This window comes from Nycticebus coucang, chromosome 12 (genome assembly GCF_027406575.1).
Source record: "Nycticebus coucang isolate mNycCou1 chromosome 12, mNycCou1.pri, whole genome shotgun sequence".
Lineage (NCBI taxonomy): Eukaryota > Metazoa > Chordata > Mammalia > Primates > Lorisidae > Nycticebus > Nycticebus coucang.
The window spans coordinates 66,860,436-66,879,614 of record NC_069791.1 but is presented as its reverse complement, the minus strand read 5'-3'; the positions used below and the strand labels follow the sequence as shown (position 1 = coordinate 66,879,614).

Sequence of the window (19,179 nt, the reverse complement as noted above, 5' to 3'; positions counted from 1 at the left end):
TAGGTGTACTAAAAGATTCATATACTTTTTTTCTCCCATGTAAAATGCAAAAGTCCCAGGAGCAGGGTAGGGTTATATTTATAATACTCCTTGTATAGAAAGGACGTTCTTTTGTCCTGACAGCCTTAATCTCTGTAATAGTTCAGACATTCTGCACCTTATGTGGGTCAAACCTAATATTAGGCACTAGAATCCAGAGATAATTGAGACATATTATGGTGATTATAAGCTTCTTGAGGCCAGGAATGCTGTTGGCTTGTTTATTAGTTCATCCCTACGTGGCACAAAATAGTCACTTAAGTATACATTTTTTTTGACTTGATAAAGTGAACTCTCTGTGCCATGCCTGTCTGTAATGATGAGCAGGACATATTCTTTACTGCAAGGAGAGCTTAGCTTCTGGGAAAGATGTGATACAATCAGATAATTACAGGGAACTATTAAAAGTGCAGCAGTGGGGAGTGAGCCAGATGGGAGTCCAGGGAAAGAGTGACAACTTTGGCCTGAATCTTTGGGTATCCCAGAGCCCTGGTTTTGGAAAGGAGAATAATGAGTAGGTATTACCAGGAGAGAAAGGACAGTCTAAGCAGTGTTGCGTGGTTGAGGGTGCTGGGTTGTGGGTGCTGACAAGAGGCTGCCATGCTGGCCCTGGGTGCTGGCTCAGGCCAAGCTGCAAGGTGGTAAACAGATTCTCTGAGCTCTCTTTTTCCTCTTGTGGCTCACTCCATTAACCTGCTTGCAGTCCCCCTACCTGGAATGCTTCTCTACCAGATATCCTTCAGATTCAAATTGAAATGCCACCTCTGCTCGAAACCTTCCTTGGCAAACCTGTGTCAAATGGTACACATCCCCACCCCTTAACTGGTTTTATTCCCTCTAGAGTACTCATTGCCTCCTTAGAGCATGCAGATCTATGGATGGGCTCTAAGAGGGCAGGAACTTCATTTTATGCTCTCATCTCTCCACTGTGAGCAGAGCTTGGTGAGCCATTGAAGACTTACAATACCATTGGCAGGACTGGAAGGGGTCGAGAAAGAGAATATTTTCCTTTCAATGCAGAAATTGTCTCCATTACTTGGATCACTCTAAACAAAACTGACCTAGGGTAGTTTTGTTGATGGTGATAATTTCAAGGAGTGTCAATAGCAAATAATAATACAGTAATAGCCTCTCATCCTAAGTATGAGTTGTACATAAGTCAGATGTTTATAATTTTGGGGCTGCCATTATATTGTAGTCTTGACCACCTTTGAGGAGGTATTGATAAGTGGTAAATATTTACAAGTTAGGGTCCAGGGGCTGGTTAAGTGACAAAATAAATATTTAGTTCTGTATGGGGCAGTTTAATTGTCTCTGTTTATACATGTAATAGAAATCTAAAAATAGGTTTCCTTCTGCTATTGCCACCAGACATACAACTGGCTGAAGTGGCAGGAACAGCTACTTCCTCACATGTGTTCAGTCTTAGATCACTCTGTGATTAGCAGGTTCCTGTCATCGTCAGTAAGAACGAGTGTCCTTGGGTCTAATCCCATTCCATGTCTTTCCGACTTCTCTAGGAAGCACAGGACAGTGGGCATCCTGCACAGCTGCAGTAGGGTGTCTTTGCCTGTGATGACCTGGTGCTCACATGCCGCCTGGTTGATTGTTCATCTGTGGTGTCCTCAGACAAGTACCATTATTTTCGTGTGTGTGTTTTTTTGTTGTTTTTTTTGTGTGTGTGTGTGTGTGTATGTGTGGTTTTTTTTGTTTGTTTTTGAGATAGTCTCACTTTGTCACCCCTGTAAAGTGCAATGGCATCACAGCTCTCAGCAACCTCAAACTCTTGGACTTCAGTGATTCTCTTGCCTTGGGCCTACAAAGTACCTGGGACTACAGGCGCCTGCCCCCACGCCTGGCTGTTTTTGTTGCAGTTGTCATTGTTGTTTAGCTGGCCCTGGCCAGGTTCAAACCCACCAGCCTCAGTGTATGTGGCTGGTGCCATAACCACTTCGCTATGGGCGCCGAGCTCTCACTCTCTCATGTGTGTGCTGGTACACTTAACTCAATCATGCTATACTTGATGTGCTCCAGTATCTAACTCCCTTGGTATACTATGGACTCTTTTTTTTTTTTTTTTTGTAGAGACAGAGTCTCACTTTATGGCCCTTGGTAGAGTGCCGTGGCCTCACACAGCTCACAGCAACCTCCAACTCCTGGGCTTAAGCGATTCTCTTGCCTCAGCCTCCCGAGTAGCTGGGACTACAGGTGCCCGCCACAACATCCAGCTATTTTTTGGTTGCAGTTTGGCCGGGGCCGGGTTTGAACCTGCCACCCTCGGTATATGGGGCCGGCGCCTTACCGACTGAGCCACAGGCGCTGCCCTACTATGGACTCTTTAAGGGCAGTGGCCACACTTTATTCAACTGATGTATGCATTCTTGACCTAGGAAAAATAGAAGTGGATTCTCTTAGTGAAGAGAAAGAAAGCATACTGAATCTGCCTGAGCTTTATTTATTTATTTATTTATTTTTGGATTTTTGGCCGGGGCTAGGTTTGAACCCGCCACCTCTGGCATATGGGACCAGCGCCCTACTCCTTGAGCCACAGGCGCCGCCTGCCTGAGCTTTATTAATTCTCAAAGGTTGCAACATCTGTCTCACTGTCTATTTTCCCTCCCTTGTCACCCCAGTTAGAGTACAGTGGCATCATCATGGCTCACTGCAGCCTTAAACTCCTGGGCTCCAGAGATCCTCCTGCCTTAACCAAGTAACTTTGACTATAGGCACCCAGCACAAAACCCAGCTAATTTTATTTTCTTTTAAATAGAGACAAGGTCTTGCTCTTGCTCAGGCTGATCTCGAACTCGTGAGCTCAAGGGATCCTCCTGCCTCAGTCTCCCTGAGGGCTAGGATGACACGCATGAGCCACAGAGCCTGGCTGAAACTGTTTATATGAAGGAATTTTAGCTTCTTAATAGTCATCTGAAATCAATCTTCTGCTTTGCCCATTAGACATTATTTAGGCAACAGAAAATAAATTCAAGAGAAATTGGACTGTTTTCCTTATATTACAACTTGAAGACCTAATGACAGGCAAAATATCCTGATGCATTTTGAGGACTAAAAGGCATCATAAAACTTAACCAGAAGTCTCCCTGATGTCATGAAGAACATAGACTAGTTGCTGCTTGTTGTATTTGGGATGATAATAAATTCTGCTGTTTTCCTCCTGATCTGAAAACACACAAAGTAATGGAAAGTGTAGCCTCAGGTCTCCAGTTAGAATTGGTAGCCGAGATATTCTATCCATTGTATTTTGAAGTTCCTGCCTTCCAAAATGGTCCTTTGGGACTTTCTCGTTGAAGAATGTGGTTATCGTCATGCTAAAGAAATATTCAAGAGCATTTGTTCTGCTTTATATTGTTTAAGCATTTGTTGAGTTTAGGCATAAAGCCTACTTGTTCCTAAGAGAGAGAATTATAATTTAACAAAATTTATACTGTGTTTAGAAAAGAGGATTGAGGGCGGCGCCTGCGGCTCAGTGAGCAGGGCGCCGGCCCCATATGCCGAGGGTGGCGGGTTCAAACCCAGCCCCGGCCAAACTGCAACAAAAAAATAAAATAGCCGGGCGTTGTGGAGGGCGCCTGTAGTCCCAGCTACTCGGGCGGCTGAGGCAGGAGAATCACCTAAGCCCAGGAGTTGGAGGTTGCTGTGAGCTGTTTGATGCCATGGCACTCTACCGAGGGCAATAAAGTGAAACTCTGTCTCTACAAAAAGAAAAAAGAAAAGAGGGTTGATTTTAAAGAAACAGCACAGAGAGTGCTCCAGATATTAAGCTTACCCAGACTGCTATTTGCTTGCCTCATTTTAATTGTGGGTTTCCCTATCTAGCTACATAGTCTCTTCAGGAGATGTTTCAGGTTTGTTCTCTTGGGAACCCTGGGCCCTTCGTTGAGATTTGCCCTGGCAAAAACCCACACATTGACCTGTAGGAAACTGATGTGGGGTTTAGAGTAAGCAGAGGGCTCCATGGTGACTCCTTGCACAACTGACTCCAGCATGGCCAAGTCATCTTGCCTTCATGGGCCTGTGCCTTCACCTCAAAAATGGGATTTCTTCCTTATCAGGAAGGCCTGTGAATTAACAACTGAATCACCAGCAATGCTGAAAAGCACTTAAATGAGATGTATTGTCTTCAAGCTGTTATTCCTCAAGGCTAGGTAGGTTGGCATTGTTTTCAAGGTTAGGATCCAAATACTAAGTTACCTATTCTCCAGCTGTTGTTTATTCTCCAGTTTCCTGGAATAATCAGGCACTAGGTCTTAAAATAATAGAGTTGTGCTGCTGTACAGTTTTGGTGATAATTAAGTACGCTACTGATTTAGCCTCGGTTTATTGAAGATGTAGATGGACACAAGGCACGTCATAGCCCTCAGAAACCCTTAAATATTTTATTTCCCATTAGCTCATCTCTCTCCAACCCCATCTCATTGACTAAAACCTTTTTACAACATCTTACCAAAGAGTTGTTCAGATTCTCAGCTCTCTAGACTATTTCATCTTTCTCTCTCTTTGATTTTTTAAAAATTAGATAGTTCATATATACAGAATAAAATCAGAAGGTAGAAAAGACCTACAGTGAAAAAAATCCTACCTCTGCCTTTCACCCTCTCAGGGCAATTTCTATTACCAATTTCTTAGTATTTTTTTTTTGTGGAGACAGAGTCTCACTTTACCGCCCTCGGTAGAGTGCCATGGCGTCACACGGCTCACAGCAACCTCTAACTCTTGGGCTTACGCGATTCTCTTGCCTCAGCCTCCCGAGTAGCTGGGACTACAGGCGCCTGCCATACACCCGGCTATTTTTTTGTTGCAGTTTGGCCGGGGCTGGGTTTGAACCCACCACCCTCAGCATATGGGGCCGGCACCCTACTCACTGAGCCACAGGCGCCGCCCAATTTCTTAGTATTCTTTCACATTAATTTTACATGTCACTTTATTCCACCTCCAGTACCACCCTTTTAAATATCAAAATGATGGCATCTATCTCATACAAACTTCATACCATTCTGTACCTTGTTAAAGTCATCTTAAAGAAAGCCCAGTAACTAGGGGTGAGTATAGCTAGTAGACTACACCTAGTACAGTAGGTGTTTCTAGAATCGCTGTGAAGATACGATCTAGAACATCTGGAGCAGATACCCAGTTTCCTACCTCTCCTTTCCACTGAGTGTCCCATAGGCCTCCTATGTTAGCACTGCCCAAGTCAAACACAGGATCTTCATACCTGCCTCCCTCCACCCAATACTCATTGGTATCACTGTTGTCTCTGATTGCACAAACCAGAATCCAGGTCATCACCCCAGACTCCTTCCCACTCTCAGAACTGAGCCACCACCATCTGACTTCCTCCTTTTCTCCCAAATCAGCCAACTTTATTTCATGTCTCCTACCACTCTCGTCTTAGCCTCCCTAGCCCTTCTCCTGATGACTTTTATTAGCTCCTGTCTTTTGCACTGTCTTCCATTCTTCCTTCTGATCTATTTTCCACCCAGAATAATCTTTTAAAATCACAAACCTGACCGTGTTACTTCCATACTTGACACCTTTTGGTGGCTCCTTAATGCTCTTAGAATAAAGAACAAACTAGGGCGGCACCCGTGGCTCAGTGAGTAGGGCACTGGCCCCATGTGCCGAGGGTAGCGGGTTCAAACCCAGTCCGGGCCAAACTGCAACAACAACAACAACAAAAAAAAATAGCCAGGTGTTGTGGCGGGCGCCTGTAGTCCCAGCTGCTCAGGAGGCTGAGGCAGGAGAATCACATAAGCCCAAGAGTTAGAGGTTGCTGTGAGCCGTGTGACGCCACGGCACTCTACCGGAGGGCGGTACAGTGAGACTCTGTCTCTACAAAAAAAAAAAAAGAGAAACTAAGAATAAAGACCAAACTGAAATTGTGCCCTTCTGGAACTGTGTGGTCTCACAAGGCATGTGTTCACTGTCTGCATTTCAGCTAAAGGAACCAAGGACCAAATTTGCCCAGCTTTTTTTTAATTCCTAATTACAAATGAAGGTCAGCTATAAAGGATGACATCCATATTTATAAGTGATGGATGGCTGGGCAGAGGTCCCTTAGGGACTTCTCATGAGCCTAATTTGGGCCATTCAGTTCAATAGCACTATCTCTTATGTGGCAGGGTATTGGGCATCAGGACTGCACCCTTTACTAAGATCCACACAGACTCTTCCTTCAAGTAGCTCATGGTGTTTTATTCTTAAAAAACAGATCACCCAGGATCTGTCTCCTGTGGTTTTTTCAGGTGTCCTCTGGTATTTTAGAAAGCATTACACAAACTGGGTGATGTGAACAACACTTTCTTTTGATCAAAGGAAAGGAAAATTTCCTTGTGCTTTCTTCTAATGATTTCTACCTCTTCTGTTGAATGATATCTTTGGAAATACTCTGCTGAACAGGAGAGAGATCCTCTGAGAAAATTCATGCCAAGTAAAGCTCATTTCACATCCCTTTTGTTGAACAGGAACTTTTATGGGTATTCTCTCACAAGGAGCTGTCTTTGTGTCTGTTCTTTATCCCCAGGAAACCTGTAGGAAGTGTCAGGGACTCTGGAAAGAACACAATGGCCTCACCTGTGAGGAGCTGGCTGAAAAAGATGACATCAAGTACCGTACCTCTATGTGAGTAACATGATTCCAAGGGGCTTACATGTACTAATTCTTAACTCTCCCATTAACCTGCCTTTTGGCAGAGAAGGCAGAGTGTATTTTAGAAAAAACACCCCCAAGCCACCCCAGGCAAAAGTGATCTTGGAGAATTGACCTTGAGCCTCTATTTACTCATCACTCCAGCCTCATGGAGCTTTTTCAGAGATAAATTTAACATATGAAATGCCTGGCACTTATGAATTTAATAAATGATGGTTTCCCTTCTCCTTATTGTCTAAATAAATAAGCAAGGAACACATTTTAATTAGGTTAGATTGCACTAACTTTGCTTATGTCTGTGTTGTAGGATACTGGTAACCTGAGACATTAAGTACAGTTTCCAGCCTTCAGAATGCAAAACGATACATCTGTCATAATAATAACCATTACTTATATAATACTCCCTATGTGACTGAGTACTTTATAAACATTAACTTATTAAAATGCTGTGACTTAGGTAATACAGAAGTTTATTTCTCTCTCATACAACAGTCCAGCCTTGCCAGGTAGCTGATTTAGCAGGTCTGTCCCATGAGATCCTTCAGAGATCTGAGTTCCTTCATGTCATTGCTTCACCATTCCTGAGGTATTTACACTCCAACTCATAAGAAATGAAAAAGAGACAAATTGCCAGGCAGGCTGCTTTTCTTTGCATGTGAATAATCCAGAAATTGTGCATATGTATCACTTCTGCTCACACCACATTGGTCTAGACTGAGTCACATGAGTCACAACCTACCCTAACTATCCTGTAGCTGGTGACTTTACACTTCATATATGCAGGGTAAGGAAGGGCTTTTGTTACTCAGAAAAGGATGTGAGGAATGATGATTTGGGGCAATTAGTAGTCTTGCGAGTCTTAAGCTCAGGTAGGTTCTGTTCTTGTTTTACAAGTAAGGCCACTGAGGCTCAAGTAATTTGCCCAGGATCACACAGTTAGTAAGTGGCATAGCAGCAGGGGTTTGAACCTAGGCAAATTGCAGAGATATAAAAAGAAAATGTGTGAAGAGTCAGCACCTCTGCATCTCAAAGTCTGGGATGGTGGTACCAATCTCAAAGATACCCACAGAAGTCTGGTATTTTTTTCTTAGAGAAGAAGTGCTCCAAGGGCTTCTGCTTGCCTTTCTATAGCATATAGTCCTTAACTGCATGGACCAGAGAACCAAAGAATCCTGCCAAGAATCAAAAACAAGAAATGGAATGATAGGTATATTAAGTGCTACAGTGCCTATAGTCCCAGCTACTTGGGAGGCTGAGGCAAGAGAATTGCTTGAGCCCAAGAGTTGAAGGTTTATGTGAGCTGTAACACCATGGCACTCTATCGAGGGTGGCATAGTGACACCCTGTCTCAAAAATAATAATAATAAGTACTACAAGATGAAGCTCAGTCTTGGCATCTTGAGTGAAGTTTTAAGAAACTTTGACTTCTCCTAGCGTTAATGTCAAAGGCTTGTGATATGTTGTGGTAGCTGGGTTTAAGAAGTGCAATATTAAAACAAAAGCCATGAGTTTTTTTTGTTGTTGTTGTTGTTTTTGTTTTTTTTAAGCCATGAGTTTTTTAAGCCCCGTGTGTAAAGATACACTCTGAGTTATAACTTAGAGGCACACAAAAAAAAAAAGAAAATTTGACTTGGGAGTGGTGAAAGCCATGACAGCTTTTTTGTTTGTTTTACTTTTTCTCATGAAAGTTTTCAGGCATCCACTAAAGAATAATAGTGTTGGCCCCAACAATTTATCAGCATTTTTCTACACTTGCTTCATGTATACAATCAACATTCTTTCCTATTTTGTTTGTTTGTTTGTTTTTTGAGACAGAGTCTCACTGTGTCGCCCTTGGTAGAGTGTTGTGGTATCAACAGCTCACAGCAAACTCAAACTCTTGGGCTCAAGCAATTCTCTTGCCTCAGCCTCCCAAGTAGCTGGGACTGTAGGTACCCACTACAATGCCCAGCTGTTTTTTTCTTTTTTGGTTGCAGTTGTCATTGTTTAGCTGGCCCGTGCCAGGTTCAAACCCACCAGCCTTGGTGTATGTGGCTGGCACTGTAACCACTGTGCTATGAACGCCGAACCCTTTCTTGTTGTTAATAGCAAGTGTTACATAACATAAGGGGGAAAAGTATTAATTAGTGAAATGACATGCAGTCAAGAATATGGATTTACTTGAGACATTACAGCAGTTTAAAAACAGCCTCCCGGGGCGGCGACTGTGGCTCAGTCGGTAGGGCACTGGCCCCATATACCGAGGGTGGCGGGTTCAAACCCGGCCCCGGCTGAACTGCAAACCAAAAAATAGCCAGGCTTTGTGGCGGGCACCTGTAGTCCCAGCTACTCGGGAGGCTGAGGCAAGAGGATCGCTTAAACCCAGGAGTTGGAGGTTGCTGTGAGCTATGTGATGCCATGGCACTCTACCAAGGGTGATAAAGTAAGACTCTGTCTCTACAAAAAAAAAAAAAAAATTTAAAAAAATAAAAAAAAACAGCCTCCCAAGTAGCTTGGACTACAGGCATGTGCCACTATGCCCAGCTAGTTTTTCTATTTTTACTAGAGATGAGGTCTTGTTCTTGCTCATGCTGGTCTTGAACTCCTAAGCTCAAACAATCCACCTGTCTTGGCCTCCCAGAGTGCTAAGATTGCAGGCTTTGAGTACTCCAGTTAGTTTGTTCAGTTAGTTTGTTGTTTTGATGGCTGTGTGGCAAGTAGCTTTAAGGACAGCAAGACTTGGGTTAAGGAGAGCATTTATCAGAGGTCACTGATGGTGTTTAATAATTATTTCTCTTAAGTCTCTTTCCTTTTTTTTTTTTTTTTTTTTGGGGACAAAGCCTCAAGCTATCGCCCTGGCATCACAGCTCACAGCAACCTCCAACTCCTGGGCTCAAGCAATTCGCTTGCCTCCACCTACCAAGTAGCTGGGAGTACAGGCACCGGTCACAATGCCCAGCTATTTTTTGGTTGTAGCCGTCATTGTTGTTTGGCAGGCCCGGGCTGGATTTGAACCCACCAGCTCAGGTGTATGTGGCTGGTGCCTTAGCCACTTGAGCCACAGGTGCCAAACCTTAAGTCTCTTTTCATGAGGTTATTCTCTCTCCCTAGCACACTTTTCTTATGCCATTGCCTTATTTAGAAAACCAGGACAGGTGACTTGCAGAATATCTTCTGGAATTGACTGCTTTCTGATGCTGTCATTTAACTTGTTCTATTCTCTGTATTTCTTATAACTAAAATTTAGATCTGAAGACTTGATTAGGTTCACATCCAGGTTATTTTGGTGAGACTATTTCACAGGTAGTGCTATATGTGTTACATCAAGAGCCACGTAGTGTCTGCTTGGCCTACTGTCAAACGCTTCTAAGCAAATGAATGACATGGCATCAGTTACATGGTTTTGATGGTTGTGTGGCAAGTAGCTTTAAGGACAGCAAGACTTGGGTTAAGGAGAGCATTTATTTAGCAGGTTACTATGGTAACCTAAGTCACTCTGTTAGAGGGCTCCAAATGTAAATGGAAAAATTTTAAGAAACGTTTAAGATGTAAAATCAGCAGATCTTAATGGCTGATAGATGGGAAAGGTAGGAATAGGAGTAAAGAAAGAGTCTCATATTTCTAGTTTAGATATAACTAAACTGCGCTTATTAACCCAAGAGAATCAGGAAAGGGAAAGATACAGTGGAGGGAAATGAAGCCTTCAGATGTGGACATAGTGAGTCAGATACATTATTCACCAAACTTTGGTTCTCAAAAAATAAATACATGCAAGGAAGTGATGTCACCAAAAATAGCAGTTTTGGAACTCCAAAACCCTGTATCTCCCACAAAAACAGTTAATCTGGCAAAAACTGCCAGAGTTGACTTTTTTCTCCCAACTTCCTCAAGGCTGGAACAGCCTGTTGGTCGATTTTATTGAAGACATTTACAGGCCTGGCACAGTGGCTCATGCCTGTAATCCTAGCACTCTGGGAGGCCTGGGCGGGAGGATCTCTTCAGCTTAGGAGTTTGAGACCAGCCTGAGGAAGAATAAGACTCCATCTCTTCTAAAAAAAAAAAGTAGTTGGGCATTGTGGTGGGCTCCTATAGTCCCAGCTACTTGGAAGGCCGAGTCCGGGGGATCACTTGAGCCCAGGAGTCTGAGGCTACAGTGAGCTGGGCTAATACCATGTCACTCTAGCCTGAGCAACAGAGTGAGACTCTGTCTCAAAAAAAAAAAAAAAGATAACAAAACAAGCAGCAGACAGCTCTAGAAGGCTATGTGCTTGTCTAGGGTTCAATACGTGCTCAGAAGAATCCATGCAGACCCTAGACTTTCACCTCTGGCTGAACCTCAGTTTCTGTGTAAACAGACACTGAAAGAACTAAGAAAGTTAGAAATGACCTGGGTATATTGACTGAGTGCCCCAACTCAGAGCCAGCCTGCAAAGAGCGGCACAGAGGAATTTTTATTTTATTTTTTTTCTTTTAGTGCTGGCCATTAAAGCCAATAGTAAAGGGACTTCAGTGACTACACACAACAAAGAGTACAATCTTTATAGGCTGGGTACAGTGGCTCACTCCTGTAATCCTAGCACACTGGGAGGCTGAGGTAGAAGGATTACTTGAGCTTCCAAGTTCCGGACCAGCCTGAGCAAGAGCGATAACTCATCTCTCCTAAAATAGAAAAACTAGCCAGATATGGCTGGCACCTATCGTCCCGGCTACAAGACTTGAGAGAAGAGGATCTATTGAACCAAGAGAATGAGGTTTCTGTGAGCTGTGATGACAGCATGACACTCTACCCAGGGCAATATAGTGAGACTCTGTCTCAAAAATAAAAAACCCTAATAATACAATTTTTACACAAATAGCTTAGAAAAATCACAAAACAAACAAATGCAAAGCATGTAAAAAGCGATCCAATTGGCAGAATTTTCACATTATAATATGTAAAATAGCAAGTTTTCAAAAATAATTTACAAAACATACAAAAAAATAGGAAAGTATGGCCTGCTCATAGAGAAATAAGTAGTTGGCAGAAACCATCAATGAGGGCTCCGTGCCTGTACACAGTGGTTACGACACCAGCCACATGCACTGAGGGTGGCGGGTTCAACCCTGGCCCGGGCCTGCTAAACAACAATGACAACTGCAAAAAAAACCAGGCGGGCATTGTGGTGGGCGCCTGTAGTCTTAGCTAACTGGGATTGAGGCAAGAGAATGGCTAAGCCCAAGAGTTTGAGATTGCTATGAGCTGCGATGCCACAGCACTCTACCAAGGGTGATATAGTGAGACTCTTGTCTCCCAAAAAAAAAAAAACCATCAATGAGGACACACTGGATATATTAGACAAATGCTTTAAATCAGAAATCTTAAAAATGCTCAAAAAGGCAAAGGAAATTATGTACAAAGAACTAAAGGAAACAAGGAGCACAGTGTGTGAACTAGTAGAGAATATCAGTAAAGAGAAATTATGAAAAGAAACAAGTACAATAGCTGAAATGGGAAAATACACTAGAAGAATTCAGTAGCAGATTTGAGCAGGCAAAAGAGAATCGTAGATATTGAAAATAAGTCAGTTGAAATTATCAAGAAACAAAAAGGAAAAATAATGAAGAAAAGGGAACAGACCCTAAAGGACTTGATACATCAGGTACACCAATATTTGCATTAAGGGAATACCAAAGGACAGCAGAGAGTACAAAAATAGAATATTTGAAGAAATAATGGCTGAAAACTTCCAAATTTGATGAAGCTTGCATCCGAGAAGCTAAGTGAATTTCAATTAGATAAACTCAAGGATAAAAAAAGAGGTCCAGTGTCCATGGTCTGCCACACAGGACGGAGGGACTGGCCTGAGCTGGCACTATCTCAGCACTAGACCTGGACTTTGACCCAGCCCTAGAGTACAGTCACTTTGAATCAAAGGTACATGACTTATAAGAACAAATGATAAACAGCAGCATGAGCTCTGGGTCTGGGTCCCTCCGAACCAGTGAGAAGAGGTCCTTGTATGTTGGGGCCCTGTTTATGCTTGGACTCGGGACAGCTGCCTTCCAAGCCAGGGACGCAGCTTCTCCTATGGTGATATTGTGCATGTCATTAATGCCTCTGATGATGAGTGGTGGCAGGCAAGCCTGGTGACCCCACATGGAGAAAGTGATCTGATGGGTGTGATCCCCAGTAAGAAGAGGGTGGAAAAGAAAGAAAGAAAGCTCAATTAAAAACTGAAGTTCCAGCTCAGTGCTTGTGGCTCAAGTGGCTAAGGCGCCAGCCACATAGCACCTGAGCTGGCGGGTTCAGGAGGACTGATGTAAGAGTGAGCTAAAAGCACCACATGATGAGATGCTCCTGGGCATTTCCACCTATCTGTACTGCTGTCTGCAGCTCTGAACAGTGTGACATAATGGCAACAGAAAGTATCTTATCAATACATGATTGCAAGAGGGACTTTACCTAACAATTGCAATCAGTGTAACCTGGCTTATTGTACCAATGAATCCCCAACAATAAAAAAAAAGAAAGAAAGAAAGTATCTTATTTATATATAGATATATATGTAATTTATATAAAATATATAGGAATTATACACTCATGTATTCACACACATTTGGACTAGAAAATCTATGGAGACTTCATCAATGGTATTGTGTTATTAGAGAAATGCTTTGATTTTCTTATTCTAATCAGATGACATGTTCTATCCCAGCTGGTTGAGAAGGGATCGAAAATGGTAGTACGAACTGCACTAAGGGCACTCACATTTGGTCTTTCTCTTGAGGGCCAAGGTTTGCTGTAGGAGGGGTCAGCCTGAGGTGCAGTTATTCCTGTGTGCAGAAAGAGAAGGAATGACTAATGATGCTCCATGTGAAATTGCCTATTGTTTTATGCCACCTGATGTGTCTGCCGGAGAGGTTTCCATTTTTGTTCATTTTTAAGCTGCTGTTAAACCAAAACCATGTTGTGCTACCTACCGTGTCAGCCTTTTCATTATTGCAAATTCTACTTTTACTATTTAAGTGAATGCGCAGAATCCAATTGCCCAGTGTTCTAAAGCAGCAGTTCTGGACCTGTGGGTTGCAACCCATAGGAACTGTATTAAAGGGCCGCAGCATTAGGAAGGTTCAGAAGCCTTCCTTCTGAACCTTTAGAAGGTTCTAAAGGCTGGGGCGGCGCCTGTGGCTCAGTGAGTAGGGCGCCAGCCCCATATGCCGAGGGTGGCGGGTTCGGACCCAGCCCCAGCCAAACTGCAACCAAAAAATAGCCGGGCGTTGTGGTGGGCGCCTGTAGTCCCAGCTACTCGGGAGGCTGAGGCAGGAGAATCGCGTAAGCCCAAGAGTTAAGAGGTTGCTGTGAGCCGTGTGACGCCACGGCACTCTACCCGAGGGCAGTACAGTGAGACTCTGTCTCTACAAAAAAAAAAAAAAAGAAGGTTCTAAAGGCTTCTGTGGTACAGCCGTCCTATCAGCATAAGGGAGAGCAGGGGCTGGTGAGGGCTGAAAGGAGGAGCCAGGGCTGTGCACTGCCACACTCCCTTCATTCACTTGCCAAGGATATGTTGGATTCTGCTGAGGTTTCTTCCCACAGTCCACCAACAGGGGCAGGGAGTCAGTTGCCTTCCTATTCTATGCTGGGACAGCATAACAGCACTTGTCTTGGGCAGCCATGTCAGAGTTTGATTTGGTTTTTTTGGTTGTTCGTTTATTATTTGTTTTTGTAGCTGCTTCATATATGCCCTGCCCCAGCCCCCTCCCCAACAGCTGCTAGCTTACTGTTTCTTCAAAAAGAAAGACTTTTTGAAGTCTTCAGTGGGGTACATTTGAGCTGCAGAGCTAAGATTCACTTACTGGTGAGCTGTGAAACCTTGTTGCTTTTTCCCGGAGTCTGATGGCAGTGGCTGTGGTCAAGGGAGTTTTTGTCTACCACAAGTGCAGGCAGCAGGTGTGGTTCAGGCCCTCTCCCACTCCACTGTGCTCTTTTGAAGCCAATGTTTCCTCTTTGGAGCTCTTTTCCTCTCTCACCTCCACACTGGATGGATGATGCAGGGGAGAACATAGAAATGCTGACCCTAGGGTTGGGACCCTTGTTTCCTAGCCCATTGGGTTAGGGCCCATACAATTGATGCAATGTTGAAGACCCTTTAAGCACTACCAACCAAATTTGGGAAATCTGTTAACAGTTATCCTACCAGCATAATAAGGCTAACTATGAAATGTGGGGCCCAGGGGCAGCGCCTGTGGCTCAAAAGAGTAAGGCGCTGGTCCCATATGCCAGAGGTAGCAGGTTCAAACCCAGCCCCGGCCAAAAACTGCAAAAAAAAAAAAAATTTCTGGGTGGCGCCTATGGCTCAGTGAGTAGGGCGCCAGCCCCATATACCGAGGGTGGCGGGTTGAAACCCAGCCCCGGCTGAACTGCAACCAAAAAATAGCCAGGCGTTGTGGCAGGCGCCTGTAGTCCCAGCTGCTTGGGAGGCTGAGGCAGGAGAATCACAAAAGCCCAAGAGCTGGAGGTTGCTGTGAGTCCTGTGACATCATGGCACTCTACTGAGGGTGGTAAAGTGAGACTCTGTCTCTACAAAAAAAAAAAAAATCTGGGGCTCAGAATGAGGGTAAAGAAAGAACAGCAGCTTTCCTGGGCAGTACACTGGTTTGAAGGCAAAGAGGGATAAAGCAATGGTTGATTGTGACTCTGGTGAGGAGGAGGTGAGTAGGGAGTATTGATTCTCTTATATTAACTAAGTGGTTATGTCTGAACCATGTTCACCCCTTTCCCCCCAAGGAAGAAAAGCAAAGATTCAAAGAAAACATGGCAGGGGTGGCGCCTGTGGCTCAGTGAGTAGGGTGCCTGCCCTATATACTGAGGGTGGCGGGTTCAAACCCAGCCCCAGCCAAACTGCAACAAAAAAATAGCCGGGCGTTGTGGCAGGCACCTGTGGTCCTAGCTACTTGGGAGGCTGAGACAAGAGAATTGCCTAAGCCCAAGAGCTGGAGGTTGCTGTGAGCTGTGACAGCACAGCACTCTGTCTCTAAAACAACAAACAAATCATGGCACTAGTTGGTTTACCAGTGTTCCTTCTAAGGAGACATATTTTTTTTAATAAACAATAGTTGCAGTGAAAAAAAAAAAAGTCCACACCAAGACACATCAGAGTCATACTGTTGAAAGTCAGACAAATGGAGAAAATCTTGAAACCAATAAAAGAGTACAGCCCAACCAAAAAATAATCAAAGTATTTGAATAGGTATTTCTCTGAGAAGATATACAGATGACCCATAAGCACATGAAAGCATGTTCAACATCATTAGTCATTAGGGAAGTGCAAATCCAAACCACAGTGAGATACTACTTCACACCTATTAGGATGGCTGTAATCAAAACAATTAAAAATAACAATTATTGGGCGGCGCCTGTGGCTCAAGGAGTAGGGCGCCAGTCCCATATGCCAGAGGTGGTGGGTTCAAACCTAGCTCCAGCCAAAAACCAAAAAAAAAAAATAATAATAATAACAATTATTAACAAGAATATAGATAGATTGGCACTTGTATATGTTGCAGGTGGGAATGTAAACTATGGTAGCCATTATGGTAAATAATTTTTAATGGTTCCTCAATAAGTTAGACGTAGAATTACCATGTGACCTAGCAATTCCATTCCCAGGTACATACTCAACAGAATTGAAAGGTGTTAAAGCAAAAACTTGTATAAGAGGCTTGGCACCTGTGACTCAAGCAACCTAAGGCGCCAGCCACATACACCTGAGCTGGTGGGTTCGAATCCAGCTCCAGCCCCCCAAACAACAATGACGGCTGCAACCAAAAAATAGCCGGGTGTTGTGGTGGGTGCCTGTAGTCCCAGCTACTTGGGAGGCAGATGCAGGAGAATCGCTTGAGCCCAGGAGTTGAATGTTGCTGTGAGCTGTGATGCCACGGCACTCTACCCAGGGTGACAGCTTGAGCTCTGTCTCAAAAAAAAAAAAAAAAAAACTTGTATAAGAAAGTTAATTAAGCAGAATTCACAAAGCCAAAAGATGAAAATAACCCAGATGTTCATCAATTAATGAATAAACAAAATGTGGCCAGGCAAGGTGGCTCACACCTGTAATCTTAACACTCTGGGAGGCCAAGGTGGGTGGATTTCTTGAGATCAGGACCAGCCTGAGCAAGAGCAAGACCCATCTTCTCTAAAAATAGCTGAGCATTGTGGCAGGCGCCTATAGTCCCAGCTACTTGGGTGGCTGAGGCAAGAGGATCACTTGAGCCCAAGAGTTTGAGATTGCTGTGAGCTATGACTCCCACGGTACTGTACCAAGGGTGGCAAAGTGAGACTCTGTCTCAAAAAAAGAAAGTGTCTCCTTTACCTGGGCTAGAGGAATGATGCCCAGAAATGCTGACCCTAGGGTTGAGACCCTTGTTTCCTGAATAATAACTTGAATGTTATGGGAAAGATTACTACTGGAATTAATTATTACTGGAATATTATTCAGTTATAGGAAAGAATTAAGTACTGATACATGCTACAACATAGATAAACATTGAAAACCCTATGCTAAGGCCAGGTACAGTGGTTCACGCCTGTAATCCTAGCCCTCTGGGAGGCCAGGCAGGTAGATTGTTTGAGCCTGGGAGTTAGAGGTTGCTGTGAGCTATGAAGCCAAGCACACTAGTCTGGAACAACAGAGTGAGACTCTGTCATAAAAAAACAACAACAAAAAACCTTATGCTAAGTATAAGAAGCCAGATACAAGGGTATAATTTGTTTCATTTACGTTTATATGCAATATCCATAAGTAAGAGGATGTTTGCCTATCCACAGAATAGGCAGTCTATAGAGAAAGATTACAGATTAGTGGTTGCAGAGGTCGGGAGGAATGAGGAATGCCACCTAATAGATATAGGGTTATCTTTTGGGATTATGAAGATCTTCTGGAACTAGATAGTGATATGAGTTGTATAACACTGTGAATGTACTAAATACCCCTGAATTATACATTACAATGGTTTTAGTCAATTTTATGTGCATTTTATCACAATTTTAAAAAATACGTAACACATGTGTGCAAGGTCTGACAAGTTCATTAACTTGCCACCAAGTACTTATGTTGTTAGCATTGTAAAAAACTACTCAGTAAGGTTTTATAACCTTAATATATCGGTGTCTCACATCTGTGTTCTTGTTGACACAGCATCGTGTCTTGCTAAGTGACAGTCATTATTGTTGTGGCGTGGTTTTTTGTGCCATCATGAGAATGTCAGCTTGAATTAGAGCAATAAAGAAACATTAAGTTTCTTGTTAATCTTGGCAGGAGGGGAAGTGAAAGCAGGGACATGGTAGTCCAAGTTTGTGGGGATAATGCCATGAAGAAAATGGCAGTATACAAATGAATTAAACGTTTTTCTGAGGAGAGAAGACATCACTGATGGAGAGAAGTCAGGACAGTCTTGCTCCTATAGCTCAGCAGCTGGGGTGCTGGCCACATACACCTGGACTGGCGGGTTTGAACCCACCTGGGCCTGCAAACAACTACAACAACAACAACAACAAAAAAAAAAAAATAGCCGGGCATTGTGGCAGGCACCTGTAGTCCCAGCTACTTGGTAGGCTGAGGCAAGAGAATTGCTTAAGCCAAAAGTTGCTGTGAGAGCTGTGACACCATGGCATTCTACCAAGGGTGACATAGTGAGACTCTTATCTCAAAAAAAAAAAAGTCAGGGCAGCCAATAACGAACAGAACTGATGAAAACATTGTAAAAATTCATCAAATTGTACATCAGATTGCTGACTGGTAGAAGCGTAGCAGACCAAGTAAACATCAATAGGAAAAACAAAATCTTAATTGACGGGTGGCGCCTGTGACTCAGTGAGTAGGATGCCAGCCCCATATACAGAGGGTGGCGGGTTCAAGCCCAGCGCCAGCCAAACTGCAACAAAAAATAGCTGGGCATTGTGGCAGGTGCTGTAGTCCTAGCTACTCGAAAGGCTGAGGCAAGAGAATTGCCCAAGCCCAAGAGCTGGAGATTGCTATAAACTGTGACATCACGGCACTCTACCGAGGGGGACAAAATGAGACTCTGTCTCTAAAAAAAAAGAAAGAAAATCTTGGCTCGGTGCCTGTGGCTCAAGCGGCTAAGGTGCCAGCCACATACACCTGAACTGGCAGGTTCGAATACAGCCCGGGCCCACCAAACAACAATGACGGCTGCAACCAAAAAATAGCCGGGCATTGTGGCGGGTGCCTGTCATCCCAGCTACTTGGGAGGTGGAAACAGGAGAATTGCTTGAGCCCAAGAGTTGGAGGTTGCTGTGAGCTGTAATGTCACTGCACTCTACCCAGGGCGATAGCTTGAGGCTCTGTCTCAAAAAAAAAAAAAATAGAAAAGAAAATCTTAACTGAAGATCTTGGCATGAGAAAAATGTGACTCTTTTTATTTTTATTTTTATTTTCATTTTTTTTTTAGAGACAGAGTCTCACTTTGTCGCCCTCGGTCGAGTGCTGTGGCGTCACAGCTCACAGC

At 43.6% G+C, this 19,179-nt stretch overlaps 1 protein-coding gene, 1 non-coding gene and 1 pseudogene across 7 annotated transcripts in view; 2 read left to right on the top strand and 1 right to left on the bottom strand.

Annotated features, from left to right (window-relative positions):
• Positions 1-19,179, bottom strand: part of LOC128562170 (RING finger protein 11-like) — a 293,543-nt pseudogene that overhangs the window by 83,104 nt on the left and 191,260 nt on the right. The window lies entirely within an intron of this gene.
• Positions 1-19,179, top strand: part of RNF216 (ring finger protein 216) — a 210,443-nt gene that overhangs the window by 154,556 nt on the left and 36,708 nt on the right. For all 5 annotated transcript variants that reach the window (XM_053556823.1, XM_053556827.1, XM_053556826.1 and 2 more), the window contains one exon: positions 6,578-6,675. In XM_053556823.1, coding sequence (XP_053412798.1) covers positions 6,578-6,675 — 98 coding nt within the window. The remainder of the gene's footprint in view (positions 1-6,577; positions 6,676-19,179) is intronic.
• Positions 8,105-8,312, top strand: LOC128563015 (small Cajal body-specific RNA 1). Its single transcript, XR_008373690.1, has one exon. It is a non-coding gene; the product is annotated as a small Cajal body-specific RNA 1 (non-coding RNA).